At 39.9% G+C, this 13,497-nt stretch overlaps 1 protein-coding gene across 11 annotated transcripts in view; it reads left to right on the plus strand.

Moving 5' to 3' along the window:
- Positions 1-13,497, plus strand: part of PLEKHA5 (pleckstrin homology domain containing A5) — a 242,703-nt gene that overhangs the window by 200,582 nt on the left and 28,624 nt on the right. For 8 of the 11 annotated variants that reach the window (XM_054442322.2, XM_054442315.2, XM_054442324.2 and 5 more), the window contains 3 exons: positions 3,975-4,076; positions 10,345-10,456; positions 12,845-12,891. In XM_054442322.2, the coding sequence (XP_054298297.1) occupies positions 3,975-4,076; positions 10,345-10,456; positions 12,845-12,891 (261 nt within the window). The remainder of the gene's footprint in view (positions 1-3,974; positions 4,077-10,344; positions 10,457-12,844; positions 12,892-13,497) is intronic. The other 3 variants (XM_063672476.1, XM_063672480.1, XM_054442325.2) reach the window with 1 other exon arrangement.

Consider the following 13,497-nt stretch of genomic DNA (forward strand, 5'->3'; position numbering starts at 1 on the left):
AGAGATGGGATTTCACCATGTTGCCCAGGCTGGTCTCAGATTCCTGGGCTCAAGCAGTCCATCCATCTCGGCCTCCTAAACTGCTGGGATTACAGGCATGAGCCACTGCACTCAGTCTTGAACTTTATGTGAAGTGTAACCATATACTCTTTGCCTGGCTTCCTTTAACTTACGAGGTTCATCCATATAGTTCCAGATTGAAAGAATTCATTCAGGCGGGCAGATCACCTGAGGTCAGGAGTTCAAGACCAGCCTGACCAACATGGAGAAACCCCGTCTCTACTAAAAATACAAAAATTAGCCAGATGTGGTGGCGCATGCCTGTAATCCCAACTACTCGGGAGCCTGAGGCAGGAGAATCGCTTGAACCCGGGAGGCAGAGGTTGCGGTGAGCTAAGATCGTACCATTACACTCCAGCCTGGGCAACAAGAGTGAAACTCCATCTCAAAAAAAAAGAAGTCCGGCCGTGGGTGGCTCATGGGTGTAATCCCAGCACTTTGGGAGGCTGAGGCGGGCGGATCATGAGGTCAGGAGATCGAGACCATCCTGGCTAACACGGTGAAACCACATCTCTACTAAAAATAAAAAAAAATTATCCAGGCGTGGTGGTGCACACCTGTAGTCCCAAATATCCCAGCTACTCGGGAGGTCGATGCAGAAGAATCACTTGAACCCAGGAGGCAGAGGTTGCAATGAGCCGAGATCGTGCCACTGCACTCCAACCTAGGCGACAGCACAAGGCTCCGTCTCAAAAAAGAGTTCATTCATTCTTTTTTTTTTTTTTTTTTTTTGAGACAGAGTCTCTCACTGTCGCCCGAGCTGGAGTGCAGTGATACCATCTCGGCTCACTGCAACCTCCACCTCCCAGGTTCAAGCGATTATCCTGCCTCAGCCTCCCAAGTAGCTAGGACTACAGGCACCCACCACCAAGCCCAGATAATTTTTTTTGTATTTTTAGTAGAGACAGGGCTTCACTATGTTGACCAGGCTGGTCTCAAACTCCTGACCTTGTGATCCACCTGCCTCAGCCTCCCAGAGTGCTGAGATTACAGGCGTGAGCCACCGCACCTGGCCTTCATTTATTCTCTTAACTGTATAGCCTGGCATTCTCTACTTTTTATTGAAAGCACTATTTTGTGGCAAGTACTTGAGATTTTAAGGTAATTGTGTATTTGAAAAGTGTTAGCCCTTTTAAATTATCTTGCTATGTTAGCTTCTTGACCACAAGTAAGTAAGGTCATATTTAAAGATTATTAGCATGGTACTCATATAATCTAGTAAATTCTTTAATGAAATACCCAGCCAGATGTTGGGAGGAAATGTGTTGTGCCATTGCTGCCCTTTCCTCACTGTCCTCTTTTGTCTTGTGTTCCTACCCACCTGGTAATCATGTTTGAGGAGCTGAGGTAAAGACAGAAACAGGTAGGCCTAGCAGGATTACAGGACTTGGGCCAGTTCAGTGGCAGGACTCTCCAGGTTAGGAAAATTGAAAGTATACTGTGCCTCTTCACTTCTAAAATACTGATAAAGGAATGTCTAGCTCTCAATCTGTATTTTTAATCTTTCTTTAAGAAAGAGAAGGATTCCTACCATCCTGAAATGTTCTTATACTTAAATGCCTCTGCAGTGCAGTTAAGCCTACCCTGAACTCTGGCATTTCCACAAGGGAGCTTAGGTGTTAGCCTGTAATACCCTCTTAGCCACTGGGCTGTCATTGGATCTGTTGTCTTCATTTACCCTCCCTAAAGCCATCAAAGACTCACTATTTAAATTTGCAGTTTTTGTGGTGCACACAAAATAAACCATGGCTAGAATTAATTTTTGTTAAAGGAAATTAATTTTCATATTTATTCATGTAAAAAGAATTTGCTGACCAGGTGTGGTGGCTCACACCTGTAATCTCAGCACTTTTTGAGAGGCCAAGGCTGGTGGAATCACTTGAGACCAGCAGTTAGAGACCAACCTGGACAACATGGCAAAATCCTGTTTCTACCAAAAATATATGTATATATCTATATCTATATCTATATATAATATATATAGTATATATCTATATCTATATATAATATAGATAATATATATCTATATATAATATAGATAATATATATCTATATATAATATAGATAATATATCTATATATAATATAGATAATATATTATATATAATATAGATAATATATTATATATAATATAGATAATATATATCTATATATAATATAGATAATATATATCTATATATAATATAGATAATATATATCTATATATAATATAGATAATATATATGATATATAATATATATATATATATAATATATATATATTTTATATATATACACACACACACACACACACACACACACACAAAATATTAGCCGGGCATAGGGGTGATGGCACACATCTGTTTTCCCAGTACATTTTGAATAATTTTTCTTCACCTAAGATTTTTTTTTTATTAAAAAAAAAAAGACTGGCAAGATAGCTTCAATTTTTTTTTTTTTCTTTTTGGAGACATGGTCTTCATCTGTCACCCAGGCTGGAGTGCAGTAGCACAATTTTGGCTTACTGCAACCTCCGCCTCTGGGCTCAAGCGATCCTCCCACCTCAGCCCTGCCCCAAGTAGCTGGGACCACAGGCAAGCGCCACCGCACCCAGATAATTTTTGTATTTTTTCATAGAGATAGGGTCTCTCTATGTTGCCCAGGCTGGTCTCGAGCTCCTGGGCTCAAGTGATCCACCTGCCTCAGCCTCCCAAAGTGCTGGGATTACAGGCGAGAACCACCACACCAAGCCAATCACCTAAATTTTCTAAAGTCATTTTAAGTTAGTTACAGAATATACAAAATAAGATAGCTCTTTATTTTTTTTCTTTTACTTTATTCATTTATTTTTTTGAGTTGGAGTCTCGCACTGTCACCCAGGGTGGAGTGCAATGGCGCAATCTCGGCTCACTGCAACCTCCGCCTCCCAGGTTCAAGCGATTCTCCTGCCACCGCCTCCCAAGCAGCTGGGATTACAGGCGCCTGCCACTGCGCCTGGCTAATTTTTTTTTGTTTTGTTTTGTTTTGTATTTTTAGTAGAGACAGGGTTTCGTTATGTTGGTCAGGTAGTTTCAAACTCCTGACCGCGTGATCTGCCTGCCTCAGCCTCCTGAGGCGTAGTCTCGGCTCACTGCAACCTCTGCTTCCTAGGTTCAAGCGATCCTCCCTCCTCAGGCTCCCAAGTAGCTAGGACCACAGGCACAAGTCATCCGGCCCAGCTAATTTTTGTGTTTTCAGTAGAGACAGGGTTTCCCCATGTTGGCCAGGCTGGTCTCAAACTGCTGAGCTCAAGTGATCTGCCCCCGTCAGCCTCCCAAAGTGCTGAGATTACAGATGTGAGCCACTGCGTCTCACAGATGATGTATTTTTAAGCACCTCTAGAATTATTCTATATTCAACAAATGACAAGCTGTTAAAGACCAAACATCAAAATCTTCTCTGTGATATTATTGGTTTGGGGTGATTTTTTTTCCACAGGAGAAAAGTACAGATGGATAATAGTGTCTGTATTGAGTCTTCACAAACAGGATTCACTGAATTGTTTAAATAGCTAGCTAAATTCATTTGTTTTATTGTATTACTATAAGCTTATTGTAAGTAAAGTCATGTCAAGCCTCTGATGTTGTTGAAATTCCAATATGCTAAAATACAAAGTATTTTCATTCATGGAGAACTTTTAATGAAGACAGATAAGAAAATGCTTTATTTATGCCTCTTCTACATTTTAGGAAATAAACAGCAGCACAATAATACTTACATTGCTTAGTAAATTTTTGTTGAATTGAGTTTTAAAAAGGGACAAAAATGGTTATAAAAATTCCTGTTTTGCTAAGTATAAACTATATGACTTTCTACAATCTAGAAAGTTACAATTGGAGTGATAACACCATAAAAGCACATTTTCCCCATTAAAGTAATTAACACTTTTTGGTTTTAGGAATTGGAACGAGCATGGAGAGAATATGATAAGTTAGAATACGATGTAACTGTTACCAGGAACCAGATGCAAGAGCAGCTGGATCACCTTGGTGAAGTTCAGGTACAAAAGTATAATATTCTTTATATTGTTTTAACTGTTTTTACTGGTACTGTACAATCCACCTTGTTAGATTTACGCATACCCATAACAGTTTTTACATTATTGGCTAGCTGAGACCTGGATTTGAATACTTTTAATGACAGGAATCTTACTATCTCACAAAGTAGACCATCCCCTCTTGTTTAAGAGTTCTTTGTTCTGTTGGGCACATGGTGAGCCCTGGAGTGTTCTGTGCTCCTATCGGTCTCAGCTCTACAGTTTCCTAAATATCCTTTCACAGGTCCATCTGTGTCACTTGGTATTGAGATGTTGAAATATATGGATTTATCAAATAATGAATTTTTTATCTTTTTTTTTTTTTTTGAGACAGAGTTTTGCTCTTGTTGCCCAGGCTGGAGTGCAATGGTGTGATCTTGGCTCACCGCAACCTCTGCCTCCCGGGTTTAAGCGATTCTCCTGCCTCAGCCTCCCGAGTAGCTGGGATCACAGGCATGCACCACCAAGCCCGGCTAATTTTTTTTTTTTTTTTTTTTTTTTTTTTAGAGACGGGGTTTCTCCATGTTAATTAGGCTGGTCTCAAACTCCTGACCTCAGGTGATCCGTCTGCCTCGGCCTCCCAAAGTGCTGGGATTACAGGCGTGAGCCACTGCACCCAGCCAATATTTTATCTTCTTAATAAAATTATTCTAATCCTTTCTGTATTAAATGTCTCTCATTTTGTGAAATTACATTTGGCCTGTTGAGTTGACTGACATATTAGAATAGGGGAAGATACAGCACCATTTGTTATAAAGAATCCAGGTAATAAGCAAACAGATCTGAGACCTAGTTCCAAGGGTTAGTTTTCTTATCTATAAAATAGAAATAATAATACTTGGCCGGGCATAATGGCTCACGCCTATAGTCCCAGCACTTTCGGAGGCTGAAGTGGGTAGATCACCTGAGGTCAGGAGTTCGAGACCAGCCTGGCCAACATGGCGAAACCCTGTCTCTACTATAAATACAAAAATTAGGTGTAGTGGCAGGCATCTATAATCCCAGCTACTTGGGAGGCTGAGGCAGGAGAATCACTTGAACCCACAAGGTGGAGGTTGCAGTGAGCTGAGATCGCACCACTGTACTCCAGCCTGAGCGACAGAGCGAGACTCTATCTCAAAAAAAAAAGAAAGAAAAAGAAATAATAATACTTGTCTTAAAATGTTGCTCTGAGGAACGCAGATAATATATGTTTAAGAAAATAATAAAAGTTACGTCATGCTTATGACCCAATGTAAATTTGAATATTTTAGTTGGAAATGCATGGACTTAACAGACAGATCAATACAATGAATGAAAAATTAGTTAAGTTCGAGACCAACCAGCCTGACCAACATGGGGAAACCCCATCTCTACTAAAAAATACAAAATTAGCCAGGATCACGAGGTCAGGAGCTCAAGACCAGCCTGGCCAAGATTGTGAAACCCCATCTCTACTAAAAATACAAAATTAGTCGAGCTTGGTGGCGGGCACCTGTAATCCCAGCTACTCTGGAGGCTGAGGCAGGAGAATCGCTTGAACCTGGGAGGTGGAGGTTGCAGGGAGCCGAGATCGCACCATTGTACTCCACCCTGGGCAACAAGGGCGAAGCTCCATCTCAAAAAAAAAAAAAAAAAGATTAGTAAGGTGAATCAGAAATTCAGCTGCCCTCCATCTGTGCTGTCCAGCATAGTACTGGCCACATGTAGTTGTTGGGCATATGAAATGTGACTATTGTGACTATACAACTAAAACTGAACTTTTAGTTGTATTCATGTTAACTATCTAAATTTATTTACTTGTTTATTGAATCAGGGTTTTGTTCTGTCACCCAGGCTGGAGTGCAGTAGCATGATCGTAGATGAAACCTTGAATTCCTGGGCCCAAGTGATCCTCCCACCTCAGCCTTCCAAAGTTCTGGGATCGGCTGGGCACAGTGGCTCATGCCTATAATCCCAGCACTTTGGGAGGCCATGGTGGGAGGATCACTTGAGGCCAGAAGTTTGAGACCAGCCTGGCCAACACAGTGAAACCCCACCTCTACAAAAATACAAAAATTAGCTGGGCACCTGTGTTCCCAGCTGCTTGGAAGGCTGAGGCAGGAGAATCGCGTGAGCCTGGGAGGCAGAGGTTGCAGTGGAGTGGAGATTACGCAGCTGTATGCCAGCCTGGGCGACAAAGGGAGACTCTGTCTCAAAAAAAAAAAAAAACAAAGTGCTGGGATTACAGGCATGAGTCACCAAGCCCAGTTTATCTAAATTTAAATGGCCACATGTGGCTGGGACTTCTGTATTGGACACTGAAGTTACACTGTCAGTAATCAGCTACAATAATCAGCTACAGGCACCTGTAATCCCAGCTACTCGGGAGGTGTGACAGGAGAATCACTTCAACCTGGGAGGCAGAGGTTGCAGTGATCGGAGATCACACCATTGCACTCCGGCCTGAGTGATGGGCAAAAGTCCATCTCAAAAAAAAAAAAAAAAAAAAAAAAGAAATCAGCTACAAAAATGAGATGCTAAATACACTAGAAAAATAGCTTTAAATACCTAAGATATAACTAGAGGTCAGCAAACTTTCTGTGAAAGGCCAGATCTGTGACATATTATTTAATGTTTTTTGTTATTTTATAACTTCTTTTTTTTTTTTTTTTTTGAGACAGAGTTTCACTCTTGTTGCCCAAGCTGGCGTGCAGTGGTGTGATCTCTGCTCACTGCAACCTCCGCCTCTCATGTTGAAGTGATTCTCCTGCCTCAGCCTTCCTAGTAGCTGGGATTACAGGCATGTGCCACCATACCTGGCTAATTTTTATATTTTTAGTAGAGACAAGGTTTCACCATGTTAGCCAGGCTGGTCTTGAACACCTGACCTCAGGTGATCTGCCCGCCTCGGCCTCCCAGAGTGCTAGGATTACAGGCATGAGCCACCGTGCCCAGCTATAACTTCTTAAAAATTGTAAAATTTGTTCGTAACTCACAGGCCATACCAAAAGAGGCTGCAGGCCACAGAAATTTGCCAATCCCAGATTTAACCTGCCAAAAAATATATTTATTATGAAAATTTAGTAACCTTATAGGATATAAGAGAAGACCTGAATTAATGGAGAGGTGTAATTGGTATACCATATTCATGGATGGTCTGATTTAACATTATCACTATGAAAATTCTTCCTGTAAATGCAATTTTATTCCAACCAAATTTCCAGTAGAATTTTCTAAAGACATTTCTGAAATGGCTCTAATATTTTTAAGGTATAATAAAAACCACAAGTAGTTAAGACATTTCAAAAAAAAATAAAAGAACGAGAAGTCATACTCTATGAATGATAACATTGCATATACAGCCTTAGACCAGTTACATAACAACTCTGGGTCTCAGTTTCCACAACTATAAAATAAAATAATACCTACTCCTGCTAGATTATTATGAGGATAAATATGTTTATATTTTTGCAGCATGTAGAATAAAACCAGGCATATAAAACACACTATATAAGTGTTTGTTAAATAAATAAACAAGGAAACATAATGCAAAACTATAGTGTTAAACATGGTACAGGAAAAAATAGACCAATGGAACAGAATAGAGAATTTAGCAGCAGACCATAAATATCCACAAAGCAGAGAGAGAAAGAAAGAGAGCATTGTTGAACAACATTTGGTTTTATCAAAGTTAAAGATTTACCCTTAATGAAGGCAACATAGACAAACTAAAAAGATGACCTACTGGGAGGATGTATGTTTGACCTCAAAAATTCAACAAGGGATAACTATCTAGATTTGCAAGGAAGTTTTTCTTTTTGATTTGGAGAAATAGTCCATTAGAAAAACATACAAAGAACATGAGTAACTAATCATAGGAAAACTCAAATTACTAACAGGTGTTTGAAAAATAGTTCAGAGTTGGCTGGGCACAGTGGCGTATGCCTGTAATCCCAGCACTTTGGGAGGCCAAGTCAGACAGATCACTTGAGGGTCGGGAGTTCGAGACCAGCCTGGCCAACATGGCGAAACCTCATCTCTACTAAAATACAAAAAAAAAAGGAGAGCTGGGCATGGTGTCACACGCCTGTAATTCCAGCTACTTGGGAGGCTGAGGCAGGAGGATTGCTTAAACCCAGGAGACAGAGGTTGCAGTGAGCCAAGATCACATTGCTGCACTCCAGCCTGGGTGGCTGAGTGAGACTCAGCCTCAAAAAAAATGAAAGAAAAAGAAAAATAGTTCAAAGTCAGTAGTAACCAGAGAAATGCAAATAAAATAAAAATTAGATTTGCATTGTATACCCTTTCAGATTGGCAAAAATGTGTCTATACATATATATATCTTTTAAATTTTATAAAAGTAATACATGTTGTATATAGATGTGCAAGGATCTGTTATTTATAGTGATCTTCCCATCCTCTGTGTCAGTATTTACATCTCTGGGCTGTCGTTGTGTTTGGCTCTTGCATGAGTACTTTCTTTTTTTTTACTTTTTGATGCTTCCAGGCTGTAGCTTGGAAAACTAGATAACTTAGGTTATGTAGTGCCTTTTTGGAGCAGCATTAATTCATAGTCTTTAGGCTTATAGACTTTTTTTTCTTGAGTTTTTTCTTTTTCATTTTCTTTTTCTTTTTTTAATCTTTTGATCAACTCCCAAGTGCTTGGAAGACTTTGAAAACATTGCTTTTTTTTTTTCCCTGTGACAGAGTCTCATTCTGTCACTTAGGCTGGAGGACAGTGGCACGATCTTGGCTCACTGCAACCTCTTCCCCCAGGCTCAAGTGATCCTCTCACCTCAGCCTCCCAAGTAGCTGGGACCACAGACATACACCACCCCGCCCAGCTAAGTTTTTGTATTTTTGGCAGAGGTGGGGTTTTTCTGTGTTGCCCAGGCAGGTCTTGAACTCCTGAGCTTAAGCAATCCGCCCACTTCAGCCTCCCAAAGTGCTGGGATTATAGGTGTGAGCCACTGTGCCTGGCTGAAAACATATTTCTACTCCTTAGAAGACTTTTTTAGCATATTGATGCAATACTGATTATATTCTAATATCTATAGTCATTAATAACTGATACTCAGCCAAAGAAAATATTGTTCTAGGCAATGTGACAGTTTTTGTATGTCATTGCCTGTTTTTAAAAATAAAGTTACGTTCCTAGAATAGTGTTTACTATTATCCAGAATGGTGTTATTATTACCCTATTTATGAATAAGAGTCATAGATTTCTAATAGAATCTCGGAGAAAACCAATGTAATCTTATTTTGGTTTCAGTTAGTGTATTTAACCTGAGGGCATGATGTGGAATTTTAAAAGTAAGAAAATTGGCCGGGCGCGGTGGCTCACGCCTGTAATCCCAGTACTTTGGGAGGCCAAGGAGAGCGGATCACCTGAGGTCAGGAGTTCAAGACCAGCCTGGCCAACATGGTGAAACCCCGTCTCTACTAAAAATACAAAATTAGCCAGGTGTGGTGGCACATGCCTGTAATCGTAGCTACTCGGGAGGCTGAGGCAGGGCAATTGCTTGAACCGGGGAGGTAGAGGTTGCAGTGAGCTGAGATTGTGCCATTGCACAAAATACAAAAATTATGGCACGGCACGCACCGTAATCCCAGCTACTCAGGAAGCTGAGGCAGCAGAATCACCTGCGCCCAGGAGGCAGAGGCTGCAGTGAACTGAGAGCTTGCCACTGCACTCCAGCCTGGGCAACAGAGCAAGACTCTGTCTCAAAAAAAATAAAAATAAAAAAATACATTTAAACTCTGTCAGTCAAAATTCATCTTGATATATTTTGTTAGCTGTCCCTTTGTTGTTGTTTTTATGTTCTAGAACCTAGGAAGTTAGTACACCTTCCATTTCTCACCCATTCCCCAATGCCCTGCCACATCTCCCCCTCCCAGAAATTATTTTTTCTTTTGGGGTTTGTTTCTGCTCTGTTTTCATTCTCTCTGTTTGTATTTTCCATTTTTGGTCCCTTTCAATCAATATGCCTTCCTGGTATCATAAATAACGCAAGACAAAGCTTATTGGAAAGATTTAAAATAGTATATTTAAGTATGAAAATTAAATATTTTTCTTGCTCTGCTCAGTCTTTTATATTTGCCACTGGAATTGCAAAATTGGGAGAGTCACATCAATCATATTAAATATTCATAACACTTAATTCACTGCAATTTGCATTTTTAAATATAATTTATATAATTAATATATAATCATTTAACTTCAGTGAATGATTTTTTTTCTTATATATGGTCTATCCATTTTTACTGATAGACGGAATCAGCAGGAATTCAGCGTGCACAGATTCAGAAAGAACTTTGGCGAATTCAAGATGTCATGGAAGGGCTGAGTAAACATAAGCAGCAAAGAGGTACTACAGAAATAGGTAAATTAGCTTTGCATTTTATTTTGTGACTGACCACAGTATTACAGTCATGTGTCACTTGGTGACAGATTACATTCTGAGAAATGCATTGTTAGGTGATTGTGTTGTGCAATCAGAGTGTACTTAAACAAATCTAGTTGTATGGTCTACTACACACCTAGGCTATGTGGTATATAGCTTATTGCTCCCAGGTTGCAAACCTGCACAGCATGTGACTGTACTGAATACTGTAGACAGTTGTAACACAATGTTATTTGTATATCTAAACATAGAAAAGGTAATGTGTTACACTCTGACATGAGGGCAACAACTAGGCAATAGATATTTCTCAGCTCTGGCTGGGCACAGTGGCTCACACCTGTAATCCCAGCATTATGGGAGGCTGAGGCGGGCAGATCACCTGAGGTCAGGAGTTCAAGACCAGCTTGGCCAACATGGTGAAACCCTGTCTCTACTAAAAATACAAAAAAAGCCAGGCATGGTGGCGCATGCCTGTAGTCCCAAATACTCAGGAAGCTTAGACAGGAGAATCGCTTGAACCCGGGAGGTGGAGGTTGCAGTGAGCCAAGATCATGCCAGTGTGCTCCAGCATGGGCAGCAGAGGGAAACTGTCTCAAAAAAAAAAAGAAATTTCTCAGCTGCATTATAATCTTATGGGACCACTGTCATATATGTAGTCTGTTGCTGACCAAAACATTGGTATGTGGCACATGACTGAATGTCTAAATGGAATGACATATATAATTGAGTTTCTTTTGTTATTTTAATGCATTTTTCTGAACAGGCACTCTTAACATTGAATCAGAGCACAGATTTATAAAGTAAAAAGCGAAAGCTCTGTCAGCCACACCTAAACAAAAATAATTACTGTCTTGTGTGTATAATCATAAATACCCACAATGTTTACACTTTAGAAGTTTTATCCCCACAACAAGAACTGGGATCATCCTATATCTATTTTTCAATAATTTTCTTTTTTTCTCCGTAACAATACAGTATAAGAATCCATTGTATAAGGGAACTGTAATATATTTATCCATTTCCATATTGATGGATAATGTATGTTGTTTCCAGAGTTTTTTATTTTTGCTGTCATAAGCCATGCCATAATGAACATTATTAATACATACAACTAAACACATGTTAGTACTTAATGGATTTTAAAAGGTGAGAAATAAGCACATATTTTCCATTTTGATAGCTGCAGCCAAATTGCCCTCCTGAAGGATTATTTCAAATTATGTTAATACCAGTAATGTTTGAGAAAACCCATTTCCCCATACTCTTGTTTAAATATTTGTTGCTTTTTTAATGTAATTGCTTTCCGATTCTGAAAACAGTAAGTGAATGATTAGAAACTGAAGACTTCATTTAAAATATGTGAAATGGGCCAGGCATGGTGGCTCACGCCTGTAATCCCAGCACTTTGGGAGGCCGAGGCAGGCGGATCACTTGAGGTCAGGAGTTCAAGACCAGCCTGGCCAACATGGCAACATGTTGAAACCCCGGTGAAACCCCGGCTCTACTGAAAAAAAAAGCAAAAATTGGTCAGGTGTGGTGGTACGCACCTGTGGTCCCAGCTACTTGGAAGGCTGAGGCAAGAGAATCGCTTGAACCCAGGAGGCAGAGATTACGCCACTGCACTCCAACCTGGGCAACAGAGTGAAAAACAATAAAAAAAAAAAAAATAAGCCGGGCGCAGTGGCTCACCCCTGTAATCCGAGCACTTTGGGAGGCCAAGGCGGGCGGATCATAAGGTCAGGAGTTCGAGACCAACCTGGTCAATATGGTGAAACCCCGTCTCTACTAAAAATACAAAAATTAGCCAGGCATGGTGGCGTGCACCTATAGTCCCAGCTGCTCAGGAGGCTGAGGCAGAAGAATCGCTTGAACCTGGGAGACAGAGGTTGCAGTGAGCTGATATCTTGCCACTGCACTCCAGCCTGGGCGACAGAGTGAAACTCTGTCTCAAAAAATAAAAATAAAAATAAATTTAAAAAAGATACATGAAATTGTTCTTTTTTTGGCTGGACGCGATGGCTCACGCCTGTAATCCCAACACTTTGGGAGGCCAAGGCAGGTGGCCTGACTTGAGGTCAGGAGTTCAAGACCAGCCTGAGCAACATGGTGAAACCCCATCTCTACTAAAAATAAAAAAAATCAGTTGGGCGTGGTGGCGCACGCCTGTAGTCCCAGCTACGAGAGGCTGAGGCACAAGAATTGCTTGAACCCAGGAGGCGGAGGATGCAGTGAGCTGAGATCATGCCACTACACTCCAGCTTGGGCAAACAGAGCAAGACTTCATTTCAAAAAAACAAAAGAAATTGTTCTTTTTTTATAGTATTAGAAAGATATGTTTAATACAGTTACGTTTTCTAATATTCCTAGGTATGATAGGATCAAAGCCTTTCTCAACAGTTAAGTACAAAAATGAGGTAAGTTTGGATTGTTTTTCTAATTATAAATTACTTTTAATGCTTAAGAGATTAACTAGAAGTAATTGTCTTCTCTAATCTTAATAACAAAAATATTTTTTAAATATATTGAACAGATATTGTTTTAATCTTGAAATTTTATTGGATCGGTAATTTGGTGCTTCTAATATGTGATTTTTCTTCCCTTTTTTAATGCAAAAAAAATGGAATCTCTGCTTTTTATCTATGTTAGAATTTTAACATTGTCATACTTTTTCTAATCTAAGTAATGTTTGAATGGTTATCATTGTTTGTTATACTATGTAAAATTTATAGGATGATCGATAGTTAAGTTGGCTGTGTGTCATGCATAGCATAAAGAAATTACAACTACAAAGAGATACTGTCAACCTAACCAAAAGAATCTGTTATTTTGAATTTCGTATAAAAACCAGTCAAAGAGATAACTTTTTTTTTTCCTCTCTTAAAAATTGGGGGGCCAGGTACAGTGGCTCATGCCTGTAATCCCAGCACTTTAGGAGGCCAAGGCAGGAGGATGTCTTGAGCCCAGGAGTTTGAGACCAGCCTGGTAAACATAGCAAGACCCCCATCTCTATAAAACATTGA

This window comes from Pongo pygmaeus, chromosome 10 (assembly GCF_028885625.2).
Source record: "Pongo pygmaeus isolate AG05252 chromosome 10, NHGRI_mPonPyg2-v2.0_pri, whole genome shotgun sequence".
In the NCBI taxonomy this organism is placed as follows: Eukaryota; Metazoa; Chordata; class Mammalia; order Primates; family Hominidae; genus Pongo; species Pongo pygmaeus.